This window comes from Aristolochia californica, unplaced genomic scaffold, assembly GCF_029961685.1.
Source record: "Aristolochia californica isolate CCGP_79_NKW_82.1479 unplaced genomic scaffold, dmAriCali1.0.hap1 SCAF_10, whole genome shotgun sequence".
NCBI lineage: Eukaryota > Viridiplantae > Streptophyta > Magnoliopsida > Piperales > Aristolochiaceae > Aristolochia > Aristolochia californica.
In genome coordinates this window covers 24,817,094-24,832,604 of record NW_027181771.1, presented here as the reverse complement: position 1 = coordinate 24,832,604, position 15,511 = coordinate 24,817,094, and the positions used below count along the sequence as shown (strand labels likewise).

At 35.2% G+C, this 15,511-nt stretch overlaps 1 protein-coding gene across 1 annotated transcript; it reads left to right on the top strand.

Annotated features, from left to right (window-relative positions):
• The first annotated feature begins 5,054 nt into the window (after positions 1 to 5,054).
• LOC137942983 (uncharacterized) lies at positions 5,055 to 5,555 on the top strand. Its single transcript, XM_068788696.1, has 2 exons — positions 5,055 to 5,144; positions 5,190 to 5,555. Exons 1-2 carry the CDS (start codon positions 5,055 to 5,057, stop codon positions 5,553 to 5,555), a joined length of 456 nt encoding a protein of 151 aa, XP_068644797.1.
• Positions 5,556 to 15,511: the final 9,956 nt, after the last annotated feature.

Here is a 15,511-nt window from a genome sequence, read left to right as displayed (position 1 = left end):
CCTAAACTAATGAGTTTTGGAATCATAAACTTTTCACCGCCAATGTCGAGATGAACGTTTCAGGCTTCAGCAGGAAGAGAGATATTTTCTCTAGAGCCAACGGTTACTTGAAGGGGTACTTCAAGTGTTTTCCATAGATCTGTGGGAAGTAGATTTTGTCTGGCTAGGCAATATGAACTTCCTGTATCTATGAGAGCGTGTATATGGAATTTGATATATCCGGGTAGTTTAAGCATGACCGTGATATAAGAATTTCCAGATGCGACATGCTCTGTGTTTATGCGGATACTCATTCAGAGAAGGTGCCTGAAGAGTCCAACATGTTCTCTGAGTTTTCCAAAGAGGAGGACTCAGTTTCGAGATGAAGTTCATATACTTCATCTTCTAACTAGATGTCATTGTAATGAATGATTTCCAATCCATTTTCTTCGGCTAGTAACATGTAAGTACTGTACCGCCATTGTTGTTTATCATTTGGACAATTTTTTTCAAAATGTCCTTCTTTCTGGCATATCCAGCATTTGCATTTTCTTGAGGGTTTTCCTATTGGGCAGTATGCATTTGACCCTTTACTGGATGTGGTAGGGCCAGAATTTGTTCTTTTCTTAAAGTATCTCTTTTTAGGAGTATACCTTGTTGTAGAAATTTTTTGTATCCTAAATTTTTTCTGTTGAAATTTCTTAGGATATTTTCGTTGCTTATGGGAGGTGGTTTTACAACCATAAGCTCCTACATTTTTGTTCTGGTTTGAACAACATAATGTTTGTTTATTTTCCTTACTACTTTTCTTTTGTAGTTTTTGGGCTTCACAAAGATTTGCCAACATGTATTGTATAAATCGATGTCTTCTTCCTAAAGTATCAATGTTTAGGATATTATCCATGGTTAAAGTACCATGTTCTGGATTGTTTTGCCAATATTTTGTAATGTAGTCTTTTTCAGCTACATGTGCAAAAGGTTCTGGAAATTTTGCATAAAAGATAGACAGATAAGGTTTCTGGTCTTCTTTTTGCAGTTTACAGAAGTAACTTGCAAACTCGTAGTAATACTTCTCATAAAAACAAATGTTACAGATTTGTAACTTGTTTAATTTCTGAAGAGTTTCTAAACGTTTTCTTTGTTTAGTACTTTCATTGTAGGCTTCTAGGGTTGGATGTATTCCTAGAAATTCCTTTGATATCTTAGCCACTAATGCTTTCAAGATATTGGCTATCGATATTGATGTATTAGCTCATATTTGGTCTTCGGGAAGGTTGTGCCACCAATGAGCTACATTACCCTGTAAAGCATGGGTAAAGAAATTAAATGTTGATTCTTGGTTCCAAGATTCATGCATATTTGCAGCATTGCTCATGCTTCTTTCCCAATCTTTAAGGATCTTTTCTCCATCCTTGGGGCAATCCAAGTTGAGATAAAATCCAAAAGGGTTTATGTTGTCTATGGTTTGGTGTCCCTTAGTAGCATTTGAGGGATCGACATTTGTGTATTTTGTCGAATACCTTTGTCCTCCCAGGGATATTTTTGAGTGGGAGAAACTTTCTCGTTCTTGCGGGTGAACCGCAGTACGGTTTCGAAAGTTATCTTTAAATCTATCTTCCATGTGGGTGTCTCGTACCCTTGAAGTTTCTGCTTCAAAATGGTTGCTACCACGAAGCATTCGAAATCTTTTACCGAGATCATCTGCCTTTTTGTCTTTAGCAGAGTAGTCTGCTTTCTTGGTATTTTCTTCTGCAACTTCATCAGATTCTCAGGCTTCTGGTTCACTTTTGTGTTGCTCTTCTTGTTGTTTACTAGAGGAAGGTTTCTCCTTTTGAACATAATAAATCGGTTGGCGACCAAAGGTATTATATTCTGTGTAAACTTCATCATCGGTGGAGGATGATGCTTTTGAAGCGATCCTAAAAGCAGGTGGTGCTGGATCCTTTTTTCTTCTAGGTGCTATGCAAGGTGTTGCAAGGTACACTAGGTTTTTAAGCCATCCGGTGATGTCAGGAAGGCCTAATGGTAATGGAGTTTCCATATCCATTAAATAGAAAAACTCATTCATTTTTACAAAGCTAAGAGGTTTAGCTTTTGTTTAATTTTTTTTATCTTGCATCGAAGTCTATGAATGCAATTCGTGTATCTTTCCCAATGGAAATAGTACATTTCCATGGCGTAGATAGTATCATCTTCTGGTTGAACCATGTTTCTTAGTAAGAGAGTGAAGGTAAGGCCATCTCTCTTTCTTTGTAAACGATCTAAAAGTTTTTGTCTATAGATCATCTACTTCGGAATGCTGTCCAGGCTTGTTCAGCATCATCCTTTGTCCGGAATTTTCTATGAGAATTTCCGAGAAATCAAATGACTTGAGCTTGGGCTTCCTCCCAGCTGTCATATATTCCTGTTTCTCTTCCTATGAAGACAACATACCAGTATTTTGTTTTTTTTTGGTTTTCTGTATGTACTTGTAGAGGCTTCTTCTGTTGAAGCGGTTTCTACAGGTTGAGATACGGTTTCTTCTTGGGTCATTCTGTAAATTTCTCTTTGCAGAATGATTACCAAATCTTCTAAGAATTGCTTAGATAGTATATTCTTGAAGTTCAAGTTGTTCAATCCTGATTTGGTGTTTCAGGTCTTTGATAACTTGTTTTAATCCTACTGGACCGAGTCCTAAGAATCGTCCATCTCGGATTATCCTTCTTCCTTCGTTGTTATATTCTACAACTAAAGGATTTCCATGCATGTGTGTGCCACACTCACAAGAAAAAAATACAACAAATAACTAATTCCTATGGATTTTTCATCACAAAGCTAAAAGCGTTAGAGTAGCAACACTTGGCATGTGACTTAAGACAGAGTTTGGAAAGGATTCGTTCAAAGTAAACCTATAGGGGGTGAATAGGTTTACTAAAAAATTAAGAACTTTAAAATATTCAATCATAATCACATTCACAACAACTTTTATAGTGGTTCACAATCACTATTTTAGATTGTGGGTCTACTCCCAGGGATCTCTTACCTTGGAGTTAAAGGATCTACTCTGTAAAGCCAAACGACATCTACAAAGTAGACCCACACAGGTTCAATTACAACACCTTCCCCAAACAGTTAGGGGCTTATAGTTAGCAAACTCTAAATACATAACCTATAACAACACTTTTTTACACACAAGGACTTACTAAAATAACAGCAACAACAACAACACTTGCCCACATAAAGACTTACGGAAACAAAAACACCTACCTAGACAAGGTCTTATGGCAATAGCAAATACTTGCCCTCATTGAGTTTTATGGCAAGAACAACACTTGTCCACATAGGGACTTATGACAACACTAAGTATAGATGCTTAGCAAGTTAACAAATGACTACGTAGCAAAGGTCTCTTGATTTTCAATCATGGCTAAGTGTTGCGCATAGGTTGACTCCTATGTTATTTTTTATGATAACAAAACCTAATTAACCCAAAAATTTGAAAAACTAAGTATTCATCTATTTCACCATCAAGAGTCAATGCATCTCAAGGTTTAAAACTTCAAAAAGATCAAGCCTACACAAGATCTCGAGCATAATTAAAGGACATCAGTAGTAGAAGCACCCACGAGGAAGAAGACAATGAGAAGACAAGAGTTCAAATGTAAGAGTTAAATGTCCATACTCAGTCACAATGTAAGAGAGTATTCTTAAACTCCCTTGATTAAGTGCAATTGAGAAATTGAAGCTTTAAGTCATAAAATGCATATAGATATATTTAAGAACATCATGAACATCACTTAGAACTTGTGAGAGAACTTAGAGAAAAACATTCTCATGTTTTAAATGTCAACATAGTTGAACTGACACTGGAAAGATTGATCATCTAGAAGTGTAGGGCAGGAAATATAAAGCATGATTGATAAACCATAGTTGATTGATCCACCATCCAGAACATGGCCATTTCATGCTATAAAGCATGATCAACCATCCCATTTGGTTGATTGATCAATTCTACCCAGGCAAACAAATTTTACATGGAATGATTGATCACCCCACCTGATTGATCGATCAGACAGAATCTTGCCAGTCAGGGACATAAAGCATGACAGATCATAGGAAATGCACTAATCGATCATACTTGTATTGCATAGCCAGAGGAAATTCTGATTGATTGATCATCCCCTAGTCAATGATTGAGCAACTTAATTTTTTTGGAAAAACGGTAATATATTGATCAATCAGTCCATCGATCAATATGTCACTGTCTAATAGAAAAGTGGTTGTTATGATCAATTGATCAATCAATCAAAGTACTAATTTTTTCAAATGGGCAAAAAATGTCGAGTTCGAGTTGGGAAAGTTTTTAATACCCCACCAAACATTGTATTGAAAATTTAATGAGCATTTATTGGAAAATATCCTAAGCTTTTACTCTCAATCTTGTAAATCTCTTAAAAGTGCTTTAGAGTGAAAGAGTGAGTCATATTCTTTCAAATCCCACGTCTCTTTCCATCCCATCCTTGCTTTCATATAGTCAAACTCCTTCAATCACTTCACATTGTGTTGTCAAGGAAGAGGAAGCTTGGATCTCTCAAGGAGAATGATCTCTCCAAGTAAGGGTGTACATTTTTCCTTTATTTTTACTTAAATTTGTGAAAGGTTCATCTAGAACCTCTAGAATCTAGATACAAAGGGCCTCCTAGAGCTAGAATTTAGTAGTAATCTCTTGGGAAGATTGGTGTTGTAAAATAAATATATTGAGCTACAAGTGGCTTAAAGAGAGCCAAAATCTCTTTATATAATTTCGGCTATTAGAGGTTTTTAATAGTGAAATTTCCCAAGCAATGGTTCTTGGGTAGTAAATACCAATAGGAGAACATCAATATCAACAAAAAAAAAAAAAAATTGTCTCCTATGGTGTATGTATGGTTTGATTTACTTTTATGCATGATTTTTTATTACACGTGCAACTTAATTTTTATTCGATATTCTCAATTCATCCTCCCCATGAGAAGCCATTAATCCAACAATTGGTATCAGAGTGGGCCAAACACTAAATTGAAATCAAAATCCTCTTGATTTTGAAAAAAAAATAAATGGCATCTCAAGACAAATTGTTCCTTCCCAAAGAACAATATGCCAACTATCCAGCTTTGTTCAATGGAACAAACAATGGATATTCGATGGTAAGAATGAAGTTCTTTCTTCAATCTATGAATTTGGAAATATAGCATGTAACCAAGAATGGTCCTTTTGAGCCTCAAAAACTTGAATATGGCATTCCAATTGAAAATGAATTCAATGAGCTAACTAGGAAAGACAAAGAGCAGCTCAAGAAAATCTCTAAGGCCTTAAACCTAGAACCAAATGAGTTCAATAGGGTCTCCACATGTAAAATTGTCAAGAAAATTTTGGATAAACTAGAAGTCACACATGAAGGAATCACTAGAGTAAAAGACTCTAGAATTAGCTTATTGCTAGCCCAAGACGATGAATTCAAAATGAAACTAGGTGACTCAATATCTGAGATGAACTCTAGGTTCACTCATATAATTAATGAGTTGAACAATCTAGGAGAAGAGACTTCCTTCTATTGACAAAATAACAAGCTACTCAAGGCACTTCAAAAGTCAGGAGAGACGAGGAAGATAACCTTGCATGAGAATGATAACTTTAGAACTATAAGCTCAGAAGAGCTACTGTGAATCCTTCTCACTTATGAGATGGAACCTCAAGATGTTGAGGAAGAGCAAGCTAAGAAAATTGCTCTTATGGCCAAGACGAGTGTTCAAAGTAACTCTAGTGAAGAAAGCTCTGATGACGTAAGTTTCATCACTAGACATCTTCAAAGAATCTAGAGGAAAAAGAAGAATTTCATAAAAAGGCCAATATAGAACTCAAAATGACAAATTCTAAAAGGAAACTAATGTTTGTTTTGAGTGTGGGAAACTAGGACATAGAAGGAACAAAAATCCAAAGCTTGAAGAAAGAACCCCATCTACAAGAAAAAATCCCAAGAACAAAAAGAAGAAAGTCTTGATCTCAGTTTGGGATGCAATTGAAGAAAAAAGTGTATTCATAGTCTAAACAAATATAAAGAAAAATTCAATGCTCAATTACATGAGATTGCAAGTCTCAAAGAAGAGCTTGTTTTCATGAAGGAAGCTAATGAAATATATATAGAAAATGCCTCAAGACTAAATGGATTGATAGACAAGTTACCATGTGATTGACTTGCATTTGAAAAGAAGAGTTTAGACTTAGAACATCAAGTCAAACTTCTCCCTCAAATCCACACCTAAGAAGAAAGTTGGAAAGAATAGTACAAAGAAAAACAATAATTTTTCTCCCATTCCTCACATTAGATGCCACTATTGCAATGAGATGAGTCACTATGATCACATTTGTGAAGTTAAGAATTAAAAAGGCATCAAACCCAAATCAACCAAAAAGGTTGTAGTAACCCAAATGAAGTTGGGCAAACAAGTTAGGAAGCCCAAATAAGCTAGAACCTCAAATGTTATCCTAAAGAGACCCAACCTAAAATGGATCTCTAAGGGTTAAACTTTTCATGATTGATGGAAGAAAAGGCTCAAGCCCACACGACCAAGGAAGGCCCACATATCTAAGAGTATAATAAGATGGGCCAAATAACCAAAGAAGGTCACAAGATGGGCCCAAGGCCATAATAAGTAGGGCGCACAACGATTACCATGAGTTGGCATCCTTATCACATCAGTTGGAAGATCAAGAAGGACTCAAGAAAGTATCTTTATCTAATGGTCACTTCCTAGAAGAGTTTTAGTTTGAGTTAGGTTTGTCTTTTATCTATATTGAGTTATTTAATTATGCTAGGACTTATCTTTCAGTGTTAGAGTTTGGGTGTAATTGGGACAAATGTAGTTTTATTGTAATTGGACTCTACTACCTTCCTCTATTATAAATAGAGGTTCATGTACACTGATTACAACAAGTCAATAAAATTTTATCTTTCCCATAAATTCAACAGTGATGTAGGTATGTCTCCAAGCCAAGGCACCAAAAAAATTTTGGATTTTTGATAGAGGTTGCTCGAGCCACATGACCAGTGATAAGAAGAAGTTCATTGAACTCAATCCCAAAGATGGGGGTCATGTAAGTTTCAGAGACAATAAACAAATGTACCATAAAAGGAATTCGTAAAATAAGTACCTCAACCTCTTTCATATCTGATGTGTATTATGTAGAAGGGTTGATGCATGACTTTCTTAACATTAGTTAATTTTTTTATAAAGGAAACAAAGTTTCATTTGAAAAGGACAAATGCTTAGTAAAGAAAGAAAATAATGAACTAGTTCTAGAGAGACATAAAAATAGAAATCTCTATGTAGTGAACATAGTCAATTTACCCTCAACTAGTGCCATCTGTTTGGGTGCAAAAATGGATAAATCTTGGTTATGGCATAAGTGACTAGGACATATAGGAATAAATTTCTTGAACAAACTAGTGAAAAAGAATCTAGTGAGAGGACTACTAGATCAAAAATTTGTAAGACAGAGTCCTTGTGATACTTGCCAATTAGGAAAGCAACATAAAATTTATTTCAATGCCAAGAATATAGTTTCAACTTGTTGTCCACTTCAAATAATCCACATGGACTTAATTGGACCTACTTGAACAATAAGCCTAAATGGGAACCGTTTCACCTTAGTGCTAAGGGGATAAGTGAGAGTCAAATAAAGGATGGTAGGAGAAAGACTGCCAAATAATAAAAGGATAATATGGGTAATGAGGAAGATAAGATGAAGAAGTCGGGGTCATCATGTGCTTTATTTTTTCAAGTAATTCAAATTCATCATCATACGAACCAATGCCAACAATAGTTAGCAAATAATGATTATAAGGCAAGCAACTAAGGATTTCTTCTTCAATAATAATGTCCCAATAAAAAAGACACAATAGCAGTTGCGGTAATGAGCCAATGCCCAAATAACACGTACCAAATATGCAGTTATATAGTAACGGATAACTGGTGAATAATGAAATTTCTTAATAACGACACATGAAATAAACTACAATGAGTCCATCCTTGAATAAGGAAGTTGTACACCAAGTAATAAGTTGATGATAATCCAAGGTAATAATCCAAGTAAAAATAAAATGAGTCACGCCGAGTCAAGGGCCCAAGTCAAGATACTGGGTGAAGCTGAGTCAAGAGACCAATCTGGCTCTACCAAAAATTAAGACTCAAAATAATGGGCTAAAATTCAGAAATATGGGCTCAAAGTCCGAATAATGGGTTCATGAATCTGAGTTAACCTGGTCCGAGTCAGGCTGAGTCAAGAGACCCAAGCTTGGAACTTGATTCGGTATTATCAAGCAAATGTTAGGGGCTCTGAAGTGTCACTCGTGCCTTGAACTGCACAATCCTGGCGTGCCCCAACCTTGGTTTCAGAAGTTAGATGGAAGCCAAATAAACCAATTGAGATTCATGGCTCAGAATAAAACTACCGGCTGGGATTCATGGCTTGGAATAAACTTCCAACTCATATTGAAATCACTTTTGAATGAATATACCAGCCAATGAAGCTGCTGATCAAGAAAGTTTTTGAATGAAGATACCAACCAGCAAGATACATAGCCAACTTGATGAAGCCTGAATAATAAGGATTAATCCAATTACAGAGACGTCCAAAACTGCAATAGAGATCTTCAGTTCCAACTGGGATTAAAGTAAGCAAAGATATAGAATAAAGATACTTCGGACATTAAATTATCAATCGGAGAAAAAACACTCTGTTGCCAAACCAGCTATGACTTCCTTCATAAGCTCAACACTTTTCTAAATGAAGAAACACAGACCAGGATTTTTTTATCTGAAGGAATGGTTCCATCTGCCAATGTTGGACCAGATAAAAAACTGGCAGAAGATCAAAAGATTAAGTGGGCCTTCTGGTAAAAAAACAACTTTCTAAACAATGATTAAATCTCCAAGGTGGCTCGGGAGATAATGGAAAGGCCAGCGAAGGAGACAAGCCAGAAACAATGAAGGTTCCAACCGAAAATAGCAATGCAAAACAAAGAAAGATATGAAAACAACAACTTTCTAGTTTAAAATATCCAAGCCAAGCAACACCGTGACGTAATGCCGTCAATCCAGCAATTTGCCAAGATAGCTTAAAGTAGAGCTTTCCAAGATAAGGAACAATGTTGTTCAATCCTTAATTCAGATAAATCACAAACTTTTCAATAATTACGATGCCAACAGAATGCTAGATTGTCCAGAGAACAATCAGCGAAGTCCAACAGGAATGCTAGCTCATCCAGAGATCAATCAGTGAGGTTTAGTAGAATACTAGCCAACAGGATGATTAGCATGCTACGTGATACTAAAATCTGCCAACAACAGAATCATTGATGACCAAACATAGTAAGTAATGACTTTTGATGAACAAAATAGAGCAAGTTACTGAAAGAGTAATCTTTTTTTTCTTGGATTATTAGCAAAATAATCAACAACAACCAGAGAGATTATTCAGCAAACAATCGATTATTAGCATACGTGGAACCAAGATCAGCAGATGGATGCTCCAACTTTGCAATTGAATCTTCAATTCGAGCAGATTTCCAGAATTTGTCAAGCCTCATAAGAATTCAGATAATGATCATTAGTAGTTTTCAACAAAATAATCCAACATCTTACAACAACAAACACACTAGCTTTCCAGGATCTCATACTGCTTCTCTTACAGCAGTAGCAAACTAATCATTCTGAATTTCAGAGTGGATGAAACAACAAAAGTTTTGGAATAAAAAAAAATTTTACCAGTAGAGTAAATTAGCGTTCAACCAGTAGCGGATAATCAACTGAAGATCACACATTTGTCTTCCTGCTTCGGTCTTGTTTTCCAAAAATAAGAAACACCAATCTTACTGAAGCAAATACCAAGAAACAAATACTCTTGCATGAAATAGGTGCCAAGGACCAGCATGATATATCTATTGTTTCATAGAGAAGTCAATAGAGGGAGCATATCTTCTTCAGATCAGCATGGGCAGTCTTCTTCAAACAAAACGCCAATGAAATCTTCAACACCGAACAACGCCTTAATACCTCATAATCCGAGCAACAAAGAAGTCCATAGCAATGAGTCCTAAAAACCAATCACTGCTCTGATAGCATCTTGGGTAAAGAAGAGAACACACGTTGAGGAGAAAAAGGAGGAAGAATAGGGTTATGGAGTAACAATATTACAATTATCCTAGTAAAAGTCATGAAGAGACAAAAACATATATTACATCAATGACACTCTAATTACATCATATCTTCCAACAACCTCAAACATCAATGAAAGACATCTCTTGAAGAATCACTCTCAAGGAAGAAGACAACGAGAAGTCTAGAGTTCAAATATAAAAGTCAAATGTCCAAACTTAGTCACAATGTAAGAGAGTATTCCTAATCTCCCTTCTTTAAGTACAATTGTGAAATTTGAGCTTTAGGTCATCAATTGCATATAGACATGTTTAGGAACATCATAAACATCACAGAGCACTTAGAGAAAAATATTTTGATGCTTAAAAAGTCAACATAGTTGAACTGGCACTGGAATGATCGAACAACCTCTACCAATGATCGATCATCTAGAAGTATGCAGGCTAGAAATATAAAGCATGATTAATCAACCATAGTAGATTGATCCATCATCCAGTACATGGCCATTCCGTGCTATAAAGCATGATCGATCATCCCATTTGGATTGATCAATCAATTCTGCCTTGGCAAGCAAATTTTACATGGAATAATCGAGCATCCTACCTAATTGATCTATCAAACGGAATCTTGCCAGTCAGGGACATAAAGCATGATCGATCATGAGAAATGCATTGATTGATTGTACTTGTTTTGCACAGCCCGAGGGAATTCTAATTGATCGATCATCTCCTAGTCAATGATCGGTAAACTTAAATTTTTTACACCAACGATAACATATTCATCAATCAGTCCATCAATCAATAAGTCACTGTCTAAAAGAAAAACAGTTGTTATGATCGATTGATCGATCAATCAAAATATCAATTTTTGCATATAGGCAAAAAATAACTAGTTTGAGTTGTAGAAGTTATAAATACCCCACCAAACCATGTATTGAGAAGTTAATGAACATTTAGTGGCAAATATATTAAGCCTTTACTCTCAATCTTGTAAAATCTCTAAAAAGTGTTTTAGAGTGAAAGAGTGATCCATATTTTTTGAAATTTCACATCTCTTTCCATCCCATCTTCGCATTCATATATAGTCAAGCTCCTTCAATCACTTAACATAGTATTGCCAAGGAAGAGGAAGTTTGGATCTCTCAAGGAGAAGGATCTCACCTACTAAGGCTGTACATTTTTCTTTTTATTTTTTCTTAAATTTTTGAAATGTTCATCTAGAACCTATAGAATCTAGATAGAAAAGGCTAGTTAGAGCTAGAATCTAACAACAATCTCTTGAGAAGATCGGTGTTTTAAAAGCGTGTATTGAGCTTCACATGGCTTAATGAGAGACAAAAATCTCTTTACATTATTCTGGCTATTAGAGATTTTAAATAATGGAATATCCCAAGCAAGGGTTCTTGGGCGGTGAATACTAATAGGGGAACATCGATCACAAAAATTCTTTTAGCTCCTATGGTGTGTGCATGTTTGATTTACATTGAATTGCTTTTATGCATGATTTTTTATTACACGCACAACTTAATTTTAATTTTATATTCTCAATTCATCCCCTCTTGAGAAGCCACTTGGGCCAACACTAAGATGATTTTTAAAGCTAGAGAAGGCTTGCGCATTTATAGAATTGAAATTCTATTAAAAAAAAAGTAGTTGTTACTTGTTTACTGGCTGTTTCTAGATCTTGCCAAAAACTTAGTAAATAAAATTTTAAAAATATGAAAAAATAATTAAAATAAAATATTTGTGCTAAATGTCATTTTGGTATAACATTTACAAATTTTTGAGGTCTACAACCAAAGATATTGCATGTTGATATGCTTGAAATTCCATTTCTGGAACATGGGGTCGAGTCCTTTGCTTTGGGATCGAACCCGTTTGATCCAATGACCCTTTTCAGGTTTAGTCATCTTATGTTTTCCTATAGGAGGTTGACTCCTTGGAGTGGAGATAAAATCCTATTCCTTTGTTCCTCCTATAGCGGTCAACTCCTTAATTAAATCAAAACCTTTTGTAAGTTAGATTTGACTGATTTTAGCTTATTGTTGAGTGCATGGGTTTGACTCCCTAATATGCAGTCAACTTCATATTTCTAAATTGATATTTTTTGGATTTTGAATTTTTTGAGTCTGTGTTTGGCTGTTTGTGCATGTGCTCGACTCTTCTTTTCAACCATTGTTTATAACGACTTTTGAACTCCTTTCTTAACAATTGATGATTATATTCAGCTCCAGAGACATGTGCTCAACTCCATCTATCATGTGCTCAAATCCATCAACTTTTAAATCATTGCTTGTAACGAATGTTTAAACTTATTTGTTGACAGTAGTCAACTCCATGGATATGTGCTCGACTTCATCATCTTACAATTGACTTAGGCAATGCAACTTTGAATATTATAACATTCTACTCATTCATGTTCTTGACTCCTTTCTTGTGGAGTTGACTCTTTTTGAGAAATTCATACTTTGTTCACACTCAAAATAAAAAAATCAATAGCCTATATTTTTTATCATCAAAACATGGATTTATGGAGAAGACTTTGAGCTTACTCTTCCTCAAACTTCTAAGTTGATAATTGGTTCAATATCAAATTACAACCTTATTAGGAACCTTTTTTTTCATCTAAGACAATCAAAATCTCTTATCAAGTGTATTAGAACTCAAATAGGTATGATGAAGAACAAATCTAAAGTGGGTGGGTTGGAGGGTTGGTTCAATTTAAAGTACAACACCAATATTCAAGCAAAGTAATCAGGTACATGTGGAAGCAATACAAACAAAGTACACATGACTTTTAGAGGGTTCATAGTCCTTTGTAGAATGCTAGTCCACAATCCAAAATGATTTCCACCTTAAGGCTCTGCTAACCTTGGGTTGTCCTATGACATCTATAGCAAATCACCTCTAAGGCTAATTGAAATATTTCCCACATAGGAACGCAACTTATTGACCTCAACAACTAACTTACATACCACTCTCTCACTTAGATTTGCAACAATTAATTAGGTACACTGGCCTAGACCCACAAAAGGATTTTTCAGTAGCTAATTTAGGCTACACAAGCCTAGATTTAAGGGATTTTCAGGACCACCTACTTACACAAGGTCTTATTCTCACACAACAGAAAATACAACTTCTTACCTTCTACTCAACCACAATAGGTTCTCCAAAACACTTTGGGGTGAACAAGGTCTTGCTACATAAGGCTTGACCCAAATTGCTATGATTGATTATAATATAGTTCATTGTGAATTAGCTCTCAATAAGTAGATTTTAATAATCAAAACACAAACAAACAGGTACTCTAATCCTATATACCTAGTCAATGTAATCAACAATTCAAAATAGTATTTGACTTGATTTGACAATATACTTAATAATGATGATTTAAAAATATAAGTTCAATAGAAATTTGGGATTGGCTTTCAAAATGAACAACGAGTTACCTTGGTTTGTCCTGCATTTATCAAAATGTTAGAGGATCTCAACAAGTTGTAGAGACAAGCAGAGATGGTAAAGCATCAACTAGAGCAGGTTAAGATTGGCTGGCGGAGTTACATTTTTGAAAGCTTTGACGAGCTTAACAGTTGTGAACCCCTTTTACTTTTTCTAGGTCACAGGTTCTTCCGCTGAGACGCTACAACCTGTATAATCATAGAAGCAGTCGCCCCACTTTCCTCTCCATTTCTGCATGGCTTTCGGCTCCAGTCCAGGTTAGTCTCTCTTCACCAGGTTTTCCAGGTTAGTCTTATTCTCAACCATGTTGTACATTGTTCATGTTCAATAGTCTTCTCCTTCCTTTGGTTATTTATCATCCTATTGTCGGATTAAACCTATTCTTATCATGCTAATGGTCATGGACACAAAGCTACTTCGTGCCCTCATGATGAGACCTTCAACAGCTATTAGGTCTTAGTACTTATATCTAATTATGGGATTTTCAGTAGTTACCGATTAGTTTATTCAAGTCTTGATTAATGATTTACAAATGCAAGGGTTGTTTGTCTAAGTTAAAGCACAATTGAGCCTCTTGATAAACAAATATTATAATGAAACTCAAAACAAGATTACACTCAATCATAAGGTGAATCTACCAAAAATTTAGGAGCTCTAATGAATAACTATTAAACTAAAAGACATTAAAAATACAGCTGCAAAGCAGGTAATGCTAGGAAGTCTACTAATCAATCACTCAATACAAAGATGTTGAGCCTTCTATGATATGAAAATCAAATGAAAAACTCCCATAAATCAAGTAATGAAGTATTTGAATCATATTTTAAAATCCAAGAACTAAAATATTTAGCTTTAAATGAAAAACTTTATAAAATGTTAAAAGACACCCATGTGTGTAGGGGTGGCATGGCTAGTAAATAATTATGCAAGTTGGTGTATGTCCTCTTATGTCCTTTTCCTTTTGAAGAATGTAGCCCTAAGGGCATTTTAGTTATTATAAACACCCCCACAATTATAAATATAACATCAAGGTACGGAGTAGAGCATTCAAGCATCTTCCTATTGGCACAAATTCATTCATACACATCTATCTTTTTTCCTCTTTTTTCTCTTCCTTGGTTTCTTCTCTCCTTTGTTCCTTGGTTTCTTCTCTCCTCTCCTTTCTTCTCTCCTCTCTTCCTTGGTTTCTTCTCTCCTCTCCTTTCTTCTCTCTTCTCTTCCTTGGTTTCTTCTCTCCTCTCTTCCTTGGTTTCTTCTCTCCTCTCTTCTCTCCTTCCTTTGAGATCTCTTGTGTTAGTGTGTTGTCCTTTGAAATCAACATGGTATTAAAGTGGGAAAAGATTTGACATGGAAAAGGAGAAGAAGATGGACAATAAAAGGAGGAAGAAGAAGAAAAATAAAAAGGAAAGGAAAAAAAGAGTAGTTTCTTATTTTTACCTTTAGTCTTCTTTCCCAATTTTTTTTCATTGGATTTCTCACTTCTTACGATGATTTTCATATAGAAAATTATATACTTTTGGAAATATCTTTGAGTCTAAATTCCAATTCAAAAAGAATTATTGCAATTAGATTTTTATAGAAAGAGAAATTGACATTTGAAGTAGAAATGGTCAAGTAGCAACAAAAAGCCTCAACTTTCTGAACAATTTATACCAACATGACTGAAAATTTATGTTGAGAATTATATTTAAAACCGAAATAGTGTTGAGACCAAGTTTTCATTGATCTTGCCATGGCATCCCAACGACATTATTTTTAAAATAGTTTGGGTGGAGGAATTCTCCTCCTTTCTCCAATCCAAGTAGTTCAATTATATCAACACCGGTGAGGGAGATGGTCCTATGGGGTAGGAAAGAGAAAATTATGTAAAATGACAGCCACATGTGTAGGGGTGGCATG